The sequence below is a fragment of the Oncorhynchus masou genome, chromosome 2, assembly GCF_036934945.1.
Source record: "Oncorhynchus masou masou isolate Uvic2021 chromosome 2, UVic_Omas_1.1, whole genome shotgun sequence".
Classification (NCBI taxonomy): Eukaryota; Metazoa; Chordata; class Actinopteri; order Salmoniformes; family Salmonidae; genus Oncorhynchus; species Oncorhynchus masou.
Window position 1 is genome coordinate 3,395,238 of NC_088213.1, and position 16,356 is coordinate 3,411,593.

Consider the following 16,356-nt stretch of genomic DNA (forward strand, 5'->3'; position numbering starts at 1 on the left):
ATACTGTAGCTACTAGAGATAATACCAGAGGGTAACACTGATCCTTACTGTAGCTACTAGAGATAATACTGATCCTTACTGTAGGTACTAGAGATAATACTGATCCTTACTGTAGCTACTAGAGATAATACTGATCCTTACTGTAGCTACTAGAGATAATACTGATCCTTACTGTAGCTACTAGAGATAATACTGATCCTTACTGTAGGTACTAGAGATAATACCAGAGGGTAACACTGCTCCTTACTGTAGCTACTAGAGATAATACCAGAGGGTAATACTGATCCTTACTGTAGCTACTAGAGATAATACTGCTCCTTACTGTAGCTACTAGAGATAATACCAGAGGGTAACACTGATCCTTACTGTAGCTACTAGAGATAATGCCAGAGGGTAACACTGATCCTTACTGTAGCTACTAGAGATAATACCAGAGGGTAATACTGATCCATACTGTAGCTACTAGAGATAATACCAGAGGGTAACACTGATCCTTACTGTAGCTACTAGAGATAATACCAGAGGGTAATACTGATACTTACTGTAGTTACTAGAGATAATACTGACCCTTACTGTAGCTACTAGAGATAATACCAGAGGGTAATACTGATCCTTACTGTAGTTACTAGAGATACTACCAGAGGGTAACACTGATCCTTACTGTAGCTACTAGAGATACTACCAGAGGGTAACACTGATCCTTACTGTAGCTACTAGAGATAATACAAGAGGGTAACACTGATCCTTACTGTAGCTACTAGAGATAATACTGATCCTTACTGTAGCCACTAGAGATAATACCAGAGGGTAACACTGATCCTTGCTGTAGCTACTAGAGATAATACCAGAGGGTAACACTGATCCTTACTGTAGCTACTAGAGATAATACCAGAGGGTAATACTGATCCTTACTGTAGCTACTAGAGATAATACCAGAGGGTAACACTGATCCTTGCTGTAGCTACTAGAGATAATACCAGAGGGTAACACTGATCCTTACTGTAGCTACTAGAGATAATACTGGTCCTTACTGTAGCTACTAGAGATAATACCAGAGGGTAACACTGATCCTTACTGTAGCTACTAGAGATACTACCAGAGGGTAACACTGATCCTTACTGTAGCTACTAGAGATAATACCAGAGGGTAATACTGATCCTTACTGTAGCTACTAGAGATAATACCAGAGGGTAACACTGCTCCTTACTGTAGCTACTAGAGATAATACCAGAGGGTAACACTGATCCTTACTGTAGCTACTAGAGATAATACTGATCCTTACTGTAGCTACTAGAGATAATACTGATCCTTACTGTAGCTACTAGAGATAATACCAGAGGGTAACACTGATCCTTACTGTAGCTACTAGAGATAATACCAGAGGGTAACACTGATCCTTACTGTAGCTACTAGAGATAATACTGACCCTTACTGTAGCTACTAGAGATAATACCAGAGGGTAACACTGATCCTTACTGTAGCTACTAGAGATAATACCAGAGGGTAACACTGATCCTTACTGTAGCTACTAGAGATAACACCAGAGGGTAATACTGATCCTTACTGTAGCTACTAGAGATAATACCAGAGGGTAACACTGCTCCTTACTGTAGCTACTAGAGATAATACCAGAGGGTAACACTGATCCTTACTGTAGTTACTAGAGATAATACCAGAGGGTAACACTGATCCTTACTGTAGCTACTAGAGATAATACCAGAGGGTAATACTGATCCTTACTGTAGTTACTAGAGATACTACCAGAGGGTAACACTGATCCTTACTGTAGCTACTAGAGATAATACCAGAGGGTAACACTGATCCTTACTGTAGCTACTAGAGATAATACTGATCCTTACTGTAGCTACTAGAGATAATACTGCTCCTTACTGTAGCTACTAGAGATAATACCAGAGGGTAACACTGCTCCTTACTGTAGCTACTAGAGATAATACTGATCCTTACTGTAGCCACTAGAGATAATACCAGAGGGTAACACTGATCCTTGCTGTAGCTACTAGAGATAATACCAGAGGGTAACACTGATCCTTACTGTAGCTACTAGAGATAATACCAGAGGGTAACACTGATCCTTACTGTAGCTACTAGAGATAATACCAGAGGGTAACACTGATCCTTACTGTAGCTACTAGAGATAATACCAGAGGGTAATACTGATCCTTACTGTAGCTAGTAGAGATAATACTGATCCTTACTGTAGCTACTAGAGATAATACCAGAGGGTAACACTGATCCTTACTGTAGCTACTAGAGATAATACCAGAGGGTAATACTGATCCTTACTGTAGCTACTAGAGATAATACCAGAGGGTAACACTGATCCCTACTGTAGCTACTAGAGATAATACCAGAGGGTAACACTGATCCTTACTGTAGCTACTAGAGATAATACCAGAGGGTAATACTGATCCTTACTGTAGCTACTAGAGATAATACCAGAGGGTAACACTGATCCTTACTGTAGCTACTAGAGATAATACTGATCCTTACTGTAGCTAGTAGAGATAACACTGATCCTTACTGTAGCTACTAGAGATAATACCAGAGGGTAACACTGATCCTTACTGTAGCTACTAGAGATAATACCAGAGGGTAACACTGATCCTTACTGTAGCTACTAGAGATAATACCAGAGGGTAACACTGCTCCTTACTGTAGCTACTAGAGATAATACCAGAGGGTAACACTGATCCTTACTGTAGCTACTAGAGATAATACCAGAGGGTAACACTGATCCTTACTGTAGCTACTAGAGATAATACCAGAGGGTAATACTGATACTTACTGTAGTTACTAGAGATAATACCAGAGGGTAATACTGATCCTTACTGTAGCTACTAGAGATAATACCAGAGGGTAACACTGATCCTTACTGTATCTACTAGAGATAATACCAGAGGGTAATACTGATCCTTACTGTAGCTACTAGAGATAATACCAGAGGGTAACACTGATCCTTACTGTAGTTACTAGAGATAATACCAGAGGGTAACACTGATCCTGACTGTAGCTACTAGATATAATACCAGAGGGTAACACTGATCCTTACTGTAGCTACTAGAGATAATACCAGAGGGTAACACTGATCCTTAATGTAGCTAGTAGAGATTATACCAGAGGGTAACACTGATCCTTACTGTAGCTACTAGAGATAATACCAGAGGGTAACACTGATCCTTAATGTAGCTACTAGAGATAATACCAGAGGGTAACACTGATCCTTACTGTAGCTACTAGAGATAATACCAGAGGGTAACACTGATCCTGACTGTAGCTACTAGATATAATACCAGAGGGTAACACTGATCCTTACTGTAGCTACTAGATATAATACCAGAGGGTAACACTGATCCTTACTGTAGCTACTAGAGATAATACCAGAGGGTAACACTGATCCTTACTGTAGCTACTAGAGATACTACCAGAGGGTAACACTGATCCTTACTGTAGCTACTAGAGATAATACCAGAGGGTAACACTGATCCTTACTGTAGCTACTAGAGATACTACCAGAGGGTAACACTGATCCTTACTGTAGCTACTAGAGATAATACCAGAGGGTAACACTGATCCTTACTGTAGCTACTAGAGATACTACCAGAGGGTAACACTGATCCTTACTGTAGCTACTAGAGATAATACCAGAGGGTAACACTGATCCTTACTGTAGCTACTAGAGATACTACCAGAGGGTAACACTGATCTTTACTGTAGCTACTAGAGATAATACCAGAGGGTAACACTGATCCTTACTGTAGCTACTAGAGATACTACCAGAGGGTAACACTGATCCTTACTGTAGCTACTAGAGATAATACCAGAGGGTAACACTGATCCTTACTGTAGCTACTAGAGATACTACCAGAGGGTAACACTGATCCTTACTGTAGCTACTAGAGATAATACCAGAGGGTAACACTGATCCTTACTGTAGCTACTAGAGATAATACCAGAGGGTAACACTGATCCTTACTGTAGCTACTAGAGATAATACCAGAGGGTAACACTGATCCTTACTGTAGCTACTAGAGATACTACCAGAGGGTAACACTGATCCTTACTGTAGCTACTAGAGATAATACCAGAGGGTAACACTGATCCTTACTGTAGCTACTAGAGATAATACCAGAGGGTAATACTGATCCTTACTGTAGCTACTAGAGATAATACCAGAGGGTAACACTGATCCTTACTGTAGCTACTAGAGATAATACCAGAGGGTAACACTGATCCTTACTGTAGCTACTAGAGATAATACCAGAGGGTAATACTGATCCTTACTGTAGCTACTAGAGATAATACCAGAGGGTAACACTGATCCTTACTGTAGCTACTAGAGATACTACCAGAGGGTAACACTGATCCTTACTGTAGCTACTAGAGATAATACTGATCCATACTGTAGCTACTAGAGATAATACCAGAGGGTAATACTGATCCTTACTGTAGTTACTAGAGATAATACCAGAGGGTAACACTGATCCTTACTGTAGGTACTAGAGATAATACCAGAGGGTAACACTGATCCTTACTGTAGCTACTAGAGATTATACCAGAGGGTAACACTGATCCTTACTGTAGCTACTAGAGATAATACCAGAGGGTAACACTGATCCTTAATGTAGCTACTAGAGATAATACCAGAGGGTAACACTGATCCTGACTGTAGCTACTAGAGATAATACCAGAGGGTAACACTGATCCTTACTGTAGCTACTAGAGATACTACCAGAGGGTAACACTGATCCTTACTGTAGCTACTAGAGATAATACCAGAGGGTAACACTGATCCTTACTGTAGCTACTAGAGATAATACTGATCCATACTGTAGCTACTAGAGATAATACCAGAGGTTAACACTGATCCTTACTGTAGCTACTAGAGATAACACTGATCCTTACTGTAGCTACTAGAGATAACACTGATCCTTACTGTAGCCACTAGAGATAATACCAGAGGTTAACACTGATCCTTACTGTAGCTACTAGAGATAATACCAGAGGGTAACACTGATCCTTACTGTAGCTACTAGAGATAACACTGATCCTTACTGTAGCTACTAGAGATAATACCAGAGGGTAACACTGATCCTTACTGTAGCTACTTGTGAAGGCACAAGGCCACTGGAGTGAGAAACGGTAACTGAAGCTTTGAGAGGTAGGTTTGTTGGGAGTTCCTATTGAGTTGATTGGTGTTTGTTTGTAATGGGAATAGAGGCTAAGTTAAGATCTCTGGATATGTTGTAGATGACTTGAGCAATTCTCCTATGAGCCTGAAGAGATAAACTTGTGTTTCACGGTCAATGAATGTGTGTTTTTGGTTATAATGAGGGTGTAATAAGGGTAAGATACTTCTAGAATGTTCTAGATTCTGAGTTTTAGGTTGATGTTGATTTCTTTGTTGGATATGACTAAAGGAAAGCTGGAGCTTGAAGCAGACACCAGAACATCCGGTATGGGGTGGAACAGGGTTGAGAAGACTCGCTGCCCAGAACAGAGTGTGATGGAGATGAGTCCTCGATAGCCTATGGTCCCTAGGCCTCAGTAAATAATTTAATTAAAAACTTACCTATGAATCTGAAGAGAGAGCTGTCACACTCGATGACGACCAGGTCGTCACACAGCCACAGCAGGTTGTGAGGCGTCACCAGGGCGGGGTACAGGCGGACCGTCTCCATGGGAACGAAGCAGTACAGCACCTCCTCGTCGCCGTCGACCAGAGGAGTCCCCACCAGACCCAGGGGTACCGCATCGTGACCTACACAACAACACAGTGACATCATATTGTAGCAATTCTTGCCTGTTTAAGCAATAGCTGTTACCTTCCTTAGTACACTGGGCTGGTTATTGGCTCAGGCTGTCTGGTGTTACCTACCTGAGGACACTGGGCTGGCTATGGGGGGCCTACCTGAGGACACTGGGCTGGCTATGGGGGCCTACCTGAGGACACTGGGCTGGCTATGGGGGCCTACCTGAGGACACTGGGCTGGCTATGGGGGGCCTACCTGAGGACACTGGACTGGCTATGGGGGGCCTACCTGAAGACACTGGGCTGGCTATGGAGGGCCTACCTGAGGACACTGGGCTGGCTATGGGGGGCCTACCTGAGGACACTGGGCTGGCTATGGGGGCCTACCTGAGGACACTGGGCTGGCTGTGGGGGGCCTACCTGAGGACATTGGGCTGGCTATGGAGGGCCTACCTGAGGACACTGGGCTGGCTATGGAGGGCCTACCTGAGGACACTGGGCTGGCTATGGGGGGCCTACCTGAGGACACTGGGCTGGCTGTGGGGGGCCTACCTGAGGACATTGGGCTGGCTGTGGGGGGCCTACCTGAGGACACTGGGCTGGCTATGGGGGGCTTACCTGAGGACACTGGGCTGGATATGGGGGGGCCTACCTGAGGACACTGGGCTGGCTATGGAGGGCCTACCTGAGGACATTGGGCTGGCTATGGGGGGCCTACCTGAGGACACTGGGCTGGCTATGGGGGGCCTACCTGAGGACATTGGGCTGGCTATGGAGGGCCTACCTGAGGACACTGGGCTGGCTATGGAGGGCCTACCTGAGGACACTGGGCTGGCTATGGGGGGCCTACCTGAGGACACTGGGCTGGCTGTGGGGGGCCTACCTGAGGACATTGGGCTGGCTGTGGGGGGCCTACCTGAGGACACTGGGCTGGCTATGGGGGGCCTACCTGAGGACACTGGGCTGGCTATGGGGGGCCTACCTGAGGACACTGGGCTGGCTATGGGGGGCCTACCTGAGGACACTGGGCTGGCTATGGGGGGCCTACCTGAGGACACTGGGCTGGCTATGGGGGCATACCTGAGGACACTGGGCTGGCTATGGGGGCCTACCTGAGGACACTGGGCTGGATATGGGGGGCCTACCTGACGACACAGGGCTGGCTATGGGGGGCCTACCTGAGGACACTGGGCTGGCTATGGGGGGCCTACCTGAGGACACTGGGCTGGCTATGGGGGGCCTACCTGAAGACATTGGGCTGGCTGTGGGGGGCCTACCTGAGGACATTGGGCTGGCTATGGGGGGCCTACCTGAGGACACTGGGCTGGCTATGGGGGGCCTACCTGAGGACACTGGGCTGGCTATGGGTTCAGGTTCTCTGGTGTTACAGATTCTGGTCTTCCAGTAGTTCAGGGTGGCTCTCTCAGTCACCTGCAGGTCTACTGGCCGGTCTCGCAGGAAATGCTTCCCTGACTGGAGGTTCTCTAAGGCCTAGTGGGAAATTAACCGAGGACATAAATCATGTGCCCACTTTATATCAAATCAAATGTTATTTGTTACATATAGTTTACAACACCTGGTATAAAAAGTGCAGTGAAATGCTTAGATCTGCCTCCCTCAACATTACAGTATCAATATCAATAATAATCCACATTTTAATAAAAAAATAACAAGTAATTATAGGAAGTTAGTATGCATAGTAATATAACTGATATGTACACACTAGGATATAAATTATGATAGTGTAAACATTAAATATTTTCGGTATAAATTAACTTATTCTTAAAAAGTTGTCCAAGTATATTGTTTATGTTAGACTCAATGATGTAGTACAAGGTCTTTCCCGACCAATCACATCAGACCTCTTCAAATCCAATCTTTTTCAGAGCTAAACTGATTGGTCAAAAGACGAATTATTGAGAAAAAAGATCAGAATTGGGCTGCTTGTCTAAATGCAGCCTTATTGTTTTGATTTCGTTTTTTTTTTTTACTTTAAACCTTGATTGAATGTTATTGTGAAACAGTGAGACTTTGCGTTACTTTACCATATTAGGTAGACTAATAATCATGTCTTTAACTTTGCAAACGGCAAAAGGGTTGATTGATGAATTGATTTACCTGCAGCAGTGACGTTAGACGTAGACCTGCAGTAAGCTCATATAAAATATTTAGTTCTGATACACATGATGTAGCTAGTTTTCCAGTTTGTAGATAATACTGTACATGTCTGAATGTGCATCCGTCTCTGTCGATAAACCACCGTGGTTTCTGACCAGAAGACGTGTCTTTGAAAAGCAAGGAGTCCTGAAGGTGAGAAAGTCGGTTGAACCGGATGGAAAAAAAACAACCACCAACGTTGAAGGAACAAAATTCATTGTCCTGTTCAGTTGCCATTTGGCATTATAGTAGCTGACTTTTTTTAAATAAACTTTACGCAAAAGCCAGGTAAAGAAACAGAAAGATAATTAGTTATAAACCTCGCAGCAACTACCGTCTCCACTTCACTTTGCCCGTTGCTAACATCTGGCTAGCTATCAAAAATCACCCCCAATTCATTATTCATCAGCTACCTTCTTCTTAATCAAACTTTTATAGTAGCCTATTCTCGCAAATTGTAAAAATAAAAAAATAAAAATGCACTACTGTTTGAAAATATATGCCTGGCTATTGCGAAGAAAGTCGATTTTGTCTCCGTTTTGACAGCTGGCCTCAAGGAACCGTTTAATATGTGGACCGTGACGTCACTGAAACGGTCTCTCTGCGTCAGTGACGTCAGAATTAAAGGCCCACTGGAGGAAAAACCGAGTAGCTTCGGCGGGTGTGAAAAAACATCGCGTTATTATCATCTAATTACACAAATGACAATACAGAAAAGTGTATTATGATAACTAATGCTATCTTTCTTCAGAAGTGATTTTTTAAATATATTTTTTATTGTTTTGATACATACATTTGAGTGCATATAAAAAGCAGGTCTATTACAAATACAATGTCATTTCAAAGTATGCCAAACATAGCCTACAACGTTTACAGAGTAGGCTATATTCATTAGAACGCAGTACCATCTTGACAAAGGCTTGAATTGATGTTCAATGTTGAACTCATTAGATTAGTCTGCTTGGCTGGATTCTCTGGACTCTGGCCTCTGTTTGTTCTGTTATGTGTTCATTTAGATGTCCCAACAGAGAGTTCTTATTGGACACCAACGACCTGTGGAAAATACATAAATACAAAAAACACATTTTTGGAGGGTGACAAAAAGCTGAGTCTTGGCACAGACTTTTGACAGACAGGATGTTGAGTTAATTGTGTGTGTGTGTGTGTGTGTGTGTGTGTGTGTGACCTGTGATTGCCCTGTAGATGCACAATGGTCTGCTCCAGCTGTCTCAGGTGTGTCTCCTGCTCTCTCAGAGCGAGCACCTGTCTCTGTAGACACCTGTCCCAATGCCTGCCACCTACACACACACACACACACACACACACACACACACACACACACACACACACACACACACACACACACACACACACACACACACACACACACACACACACACACACACACACACACACACACAGAGGGAGCAGAGAAGAGAGAGATTTGTCCACACCATCCAAAAGACACAGAAATGGAGAGCCATAGACAAGGCAACTCACAGTTGGTCTCTGCAGTGGTAGAGGAGTCCTGCTTCAGGCTGGTTAGTCTCAAGTTGTAGTTTTCTGTCAGTGCCTCGACAAGCCTTTTCTTCAGGGATTCCTGCAACACAGACAAATAGAGACACAGAGAGGCGAATCATTAATTCCAATATAGATTAATTTTCACTTATTCATACGTTGATGTCAATGGGAGATTAAGTGGAAATGTTGACTTAAGTGGAAGTTAGGGTTTGCCACTGGGAGAAGATCATTTAGGTCGGGATTTAACCTAAACAAATTCAGATTCTGGTGCCAAATTATTGTATTTTTTTGTCCTATGGGCCATGGTCCAAAGTAGTGGACTATATTGGTCCAAGGTAGTGCCATATATTCAGTAGGGAATAGTGTGCCATTTGGAACACAGTCCTAGTGCTGTTGAGGTACTAACCAGCTGTTGTTGTGGTACTAACCAGCTAATGTTGGAGGTACTAACCAGCTGTTGTTGAGGTACTAACCAGCTGCTGTTGTGGTACTAATCAGCTGCTGTTGTGGTACTAACCAGCTGCTGTTGAGGTACTAACCAGCTGTTGTTGAGGTACTAACCAGCTAATGTTGTGGTACTAACCAGCTGTTGTTGAGGTACTAACCAGCTGTTGTTGAGGTACTAACCAGCTGTTGTTGAGGTACTAACCAGCTGCTGTTGATGTACTAACCAGCTGCTGTTGATGTACTAACCAGCTGCTGTTGATGTACTAACCAGCTCTTGTTGTGGTACTAACCAGCTGCTGTTGATGTACTAACCAGCTGTTGTTGAGGTACTAACCAGCTGCTGTTGAGGTACTAACCAGCTGCTGTTGAGGTACTAACCAGCTAATGTTGAGGTACTAACCAGCTGCTGTTGTGGTACTAACCAGCTGCTGTTGATGTACTAGCCAGCTGCTGTTGTGGTACTAACCAGCTGCTGTTGAGGTACTAACCAGCTGCTGTTGAGGTACTAACCAGCTGTTGTTGAGGTACTAACCAGCTGCTGTTGTGGTACTAACCAGCTGCTGTTGAGGTACTGACCAGCTGCTGTTGAGGTACTGACCAGCTGCTGTTGTGGTACTGACCAGCTGCTGTTGATGTACTAACTAGCTGCTGTTGAGGTACTGACCAGCTGTTGTTGAGGTACTAACCAGCTGTTGTTGAGGTACTAACCAGCTGCTGTTGTGGTACTAACCAGCTGCTGTTGAGGTACTGACCAGCTGTTGTTGAGGTACTAACCAGCTGCTGTTGAGGTACTAACCAGCTGCTGTTGAGGTACTAACCAGCTGCTGTTGAGGTACTAACCAGCTGCTGTTGAGGTACTAACCAGCTGCTGTTGAGGTACTAACCAGCTGTTGTTGTGTGAAGGACAGTTTCCTCTTCAGGTGAACTACCTCACTGCACTGTGGAGTCACATCAACATGACTCCCACTCTGTTCTTGTCCTCCTCTGTTCTGTCCTTCTCTCTTTTTTTCTGTCTCTGTCAGACAGGAAGGGGCAGGAGGTGATCCCAGGGCAGAGAGCAGGTCGTAGGCCTGGAGGAGACAGAAGACAGGAAGTAGCAGGACGTGATCCCAGGGCAGAGAGCAGGTCGTAGACCTGGAGGAGACAGAAGACAGGAAGTAGCAGGACGTGATCCCAGGGCAGAGAGCAGGTCGTAGACCTGGAGGAGACAGAAGACAGGAAGTAGCAGGACGTGATCCCAGGGCAGAGAGCAGGTCGTAGGCCTGGAGGAGATAGAAGACAGGAAGTAGCAGGACGTGATCCCAGGGCAGAGAGCAGGTCGTAGGCCTGGAGGAGACAGAAGACAGGAGGGTGCACAGTCTGAGAACGGTATCTAGGAATTTTCTTGTTATCGTTACAATGCCAAGCAAAGGACTAGCTAATTTATTAGTCTGAGGAAAATATGTTAGGATGGTTATATCTATAATGGTTATATCTAGAATGGTTACATCTAGAATTGTTATATCTAGAATGGTTACATCTAGAATGGTTACATCTAGAATGGTTACATCTAGAATGGTTATATATATTTTTTTATTTCACCTTTATTTAACCAGGTAGTTGAGAACAAACATACAGTCAATATTACAGTAGAACAATAAGTATTTTTACAATGTGAGCAAATGAGGTGAGATAAGGGAGGTAAAGGCAAAAAAAAGGCCATGGTGGCAAACTAAATAAAATATAACAAGTAAAACACTGGAATGGTATATTTGCAGTAGATGAATGTGCAAAGTAGAAATACTTATGTCATGCAATAAAATGCTAATTAATTACTTAAAAATCATACAATGTGATTTTCTAGATTTTTGTTTTAGATTCCGTCTGTCACAGTTGAAGTGTACCTATGATAAACATTACAGACCTCTACATGCTTTGTAAGTAGGTAAACCTGCAAAATCGGCAGTGTTTCAAATACTTGTTCTCCCCACTTTATATATCTATCTAGGTTCTATCTATAATGGTTATATCTAGAATGGTTAGAATGCCAGGTCTGAATCCTTTGTTTGTGTGAGTGATGATGACGATGAAGATAAATGCATCTCAGTGGTCAGTAGTAGTGCAGTACATATGGAACAGGGTACTATTTGGGATGTAGCGTAGTGACTGATTGTGTACCCAGGAAGCTGGGGTTGAGGTGGAGGGAGCGTGTGCCAGCCCAGTGCTGATCCACCAGGTTCAGGAGTCCTCTCAGGGAGGAGGAGAGCTCTGCCACCCCAGGCTGAGGTGATGGAGTCCTGGGCACAGAGAGGTAGTCACTAAGCCCTAGTCTGGAGCTCTGGAAGAAAAATACAATGATAAAGAAAGGCATTATCATTCGAGTGAAAACAGAAGTTTGTCCCAAAAAATGGTGTCATGATATCCTTGTTTCTATAACAATAAGATCAGGTAATGTTTCTAACACTGTAATCTCACCTCACTTAAAAAGTGCTCTTTCTACATTATGTTTAGTCTCATAGACCTCGACCGATCACTTGCCCCAAAAATGTCTGTGTGCTCTGCTGTGTTGTGAGAGGCAGTGCATTGAGTGCATTCCCACACCTCTCACATTACTGATGCTCCTCATAAATGGCACCCTATTCCATTTATAGTGCATTAACCCCATAGGACCCTGATCAAAAGTAGTGCACACTATATAGGGAATAGGGTGCCAATTTGGACTCAAATGGCACCCTATTCCATTTATAGTGCATTAACCCCATAGGACCCTGATCAAAAGTAGTGCACACTATATAGGGAATAGGGTGCCAATTTGGACTCAAATGGCACCCTATTCCATTTATAGTGCATTAACCCCATAGGACCCTGATCAAAAGTAGTGCACACTATATAGGGAATAGGGTGCTAATTTGGACTCAAATGGCACCCTATTCCATTTATAGTGCATTAACCCCATAGGACCCTGATCAAAAGTAGTGCACACTATATAGGGAATAGGGTGCTAATTTGGACTCAAATGGCACCCTATTCCATTTATAGTGCATTAACCCCATAGGACCCTGATCAAAAGTAGTGCACACTATATAGGGAATAGGGTGCCAATTTGGACTCACACCCCTAATGCTCCTAACCCAACCCTCCTTCCAGAACCCTTTAAGTAACAGAACCACTTTCTCAGTACCGCCAAGTCCAATTTCCCTGCCAATCACACAGTAACCCACCAAATATTTTCACAGATAATTATTCTTCTTGGTTATGAATAGATAAGAGAGATCTCAAAGCCAGTGTTGTCTTACCCGCCCCCCCCCCCCCCCCAAAAAAAAACCCCACACATCACTCAATGAAATTAGCTTCTCAAATGAATGTCCCCCCCCCCCCCAGGGCAGTAAGACTTCATAGCGTCTGTGGGAGATCACTCCCCAGAGGAGTTTGGCTTGGGATGTGATAAACACTGTGAAACACACGTAGGCTTTACAGTCAGGCCACAGACCACAGCCTCCTGCCATTAGCATTAAGGTGTGTAAAACCTCAAGCTACATCAAAGGTGCCATGGAATGACTCTGTATAATGGAATAATTGGGTCGTTGCTATTCTAGTGTTATTGATGCAGGCAGCTGTCGACCGCTATGTACACCACAACATTGATCTGTGATCCCACAATGTTTCTGATGACACTTCTGTATTCACACTGTAGGCTGCTTATGATGTCTGTGTTAATATATAAATAAATAAATATCATTCATTTTTGTCGTTTTATTTATTTAACCTTTTATTTAACCAGGAAGTGCTCATTCGAGATTTGAAATATCTTTTTTTTTTTTCAAGAGCGTTCTGGATTAATTTGGCACGTGTTTTGTATTCGCTATAAATTGTTCGGGGTTGGAGCATGAGTTGACTGACTTAGTCCTGTTGTCTCCGGACTGAAGCAGATCAAACTACATCAAACTAGAGTCTCGAATATACATGTACGTGTTGGCCTGTGTAGCGTTGATGGAGATGAATCTGGTGCCTGCCTGCAGGTCTGACCCTGGGGGAGGTGGGCTGTAAAGACTGGAGTAGAGACCGGACTGGGCAGTCTGCCCAGTGGAGTCTACCGGACCAGAGGGAGAGTAGAGACCGGAGTAGAGACCGGACTGGGCAGTCTGCCCAGTGTAGTCTACCTGACCAGAGGGAGAGTAGAGACAGGACCCGGCAGTCTGCCCAGTGTAGTCTACCTGACCAGAGGGAGAGTAGAGACCGGACTGGGCAGTCTGCCCAATGTAGTCTACCTGACCAGAGGGAGAGTAGAGACCAGACCGGGCAGTCTGCCCAGTGTAGTCTACCGGACCACAGGGAGAGTAGAGACCAGACCGGGCAGTCTGCCCAGTGGAGTCTACCGGACCAGAGGGAGAGTAGAGACTGGAGTAGAGACCAGACCGGGCAGTCTGCCCAGTGTAGTCTACCTGACCTGAGGGAGAGTAGAGACCAGACCGGGCAGTCTGCCCAGTGTAGTCTACCTGACCAGAGGGAGAGTAGAGACCAGACCGGGCAATCTGCCCAGTGTAGTCTACCTGACCAGAGGGAGAGTAGAGACCAGACCGGGCAGTCTGCCCAGTGTAGTCTACCTGACCAGAGGGAGAGTAGAGACCAGACCGGGCAGTCTGCCCAGTGGAGTCTACCTGACCAGAGGGAGAGTAGAGACCAGACCGGGCAGTCTGCCCAGTGGAGTCTACCGGACCAGAGGGAGAGTAGAGACCAGACCGGGCAATCTGCCCAGTGTAGTCTACTGAACCAGAGGGAGAGTAGAGACCAGACCCGGCAGTCTGCCCAGTGTAGTCTACCGGACCAGAGGGAGAGTAGAGACCAGACCGGGCAATCTGCCCAGTGTAGTCTACCTGACCAGAGGGAGAGTAGAGACCGGAGTAGAGACCAGACCCGGCAGTCTGCCCAGTGTAGTCTACTGGACCAGAGGGAGAGTAGAGACCGGACTGGGCAGTCTGCCCAGTGTAGTCTACCTGACCAGAGGGAGAGTAGAGACCGGAGTAGAGACCGGACTGGGCAGTCTGCCCAGTGTAGTCTACTGGACCAGAGGGAGAGTAGAGACCAGACCGGGCAATCTGCCCAGTGTAGTCTACTGAACCAGAGGGAGAGTAGAGACCAGACCCGGCAGTCTGCCCAGTGTAGTCTACCGGACCAGAGGGAGAGTAGAGACCAGACCGGGCAATCTGCCCAGTGTAGTCTACCGAACCAGGGGGAGTTAGAGCAGCCAGACAGCCCTGCTCCATGCTCTGTCTCTGGGGAGATCCTCCATGTTGTATCCTGGAGGCCTGCTGAAGCCTGGGGCTCTGTTGATCCAGCAGCCTGTCCACAGAGACACTCCGTGGTGCTGGACTCTGACACCGACTGGCCCCTTCAGAGAACCGCCGGAGGACAGTGGAGTCATCTGATCGGTGAGTAGCTACATACAGGTCTGGAGAGGGGAGGAGACAACACACCCATCTCTTAGAGAAGGAGCCTGGTCTGTAGAGGAGAAATAGACTGGTGTTCTAAATGTCACTGTGTTCCCTAGATAGTGCACTACACACCTTTGTCAATAACTCATAGAGAATGAAGACAGTACAGGGTGCCATTTGGGATGCACACAATGACTAGGAGACCACTACGACCATTGGCCCTGGTCTGTACAGTTCTCTAACGTGGGTATTTAGTTTCCTTGTACAAGTCTGCCCTCTAGTGGCTAAAATGAAACATGAGCATCAATTAGGGAATGAGATTTTACAAGGAAAATACCAGATAGTAACTACTACCACTGCTACTACTACTACTACTAAGACTACTGTTACTACCTTTATTTAACCAGGCAAGTCAGTTAAGACCAAATTCTTATTTTCAATGACGGCCTAGGAACAGTGGGTTAACTGCCTGTTCAGGGGCAGAACAACAGATTTGTACCTTGTCGGCTCTACTGTTACTACTACTACTACTTCTACTACTACTATTACTAATACTACACTACTACTACAATTACTACTACTAAGACTACTAAGACTACTACTACTACTACTGTTACTACTACTACTACTACCGTTACTAATACTACACTACTACTACAATTACTACTAATGTTACTACTAAGACTACTACTACTACTACTACTGTTACTAATACTACACTACTACTACAATTACTACTAAGACTACTACTACTACTGTTACTACTACTACTACTACTACTACTACTATTACTAATACTACACTACTACTACTACTACTGTTACTACTACTACTACTACTATTACTAATACTACACTACGACTACTGTTACTACTACTGTTACTACTACACTACTACTACAATTACTACTACTACTACTACTACTACTTCTGTTACTACTACTACTGTTACTACTACTACACTACTACTACTGTTACTACTACACTACTACTACAATTACTACTACTACACTACTACTACTGTTACTACTATTACTACTACTACAATTAC

The 16,356-nt window shown here is 44.6% G+C and overlaps 1 protein-coding gene across 1 annotated transcript in view; it reads right to left on the minus strand.

Moving 5' to 3' along the window:
- LOC135552162 (BTB/POZ domain-containing protein KCTD19-like) overlaps positions 1 to 8,398 on the minus strand; it is a 42,880-nt gene extending 34,482 nt beyond the window's left edge. The window contains exons 1-3 of the mRNA XM_064983615.1: positions 7,889 to 8,398; positions 7,114 to 7,261; positions 5,591 to 5,779 (exon numbers count right to left, since the gene is read on the minus strand). Of these exons, the coding sequence (XP_064839687.1) occupies positions 5,591 to 5,779; positions 7,114 to 7,261; positions 7,889 to 8,164 (613 nt within the window). The 5' untranslated portion in view covers positions 8,165 to 8,398. The remainder of the gene's footprint in view (positions 1 to 5,590; positions 5,780 to 7,113; positions 7,262 to 7,888) is intronic.
- Between the last annotated feature and the right edge of the window lie 7,958 nt (positions 8,399 to 16,356).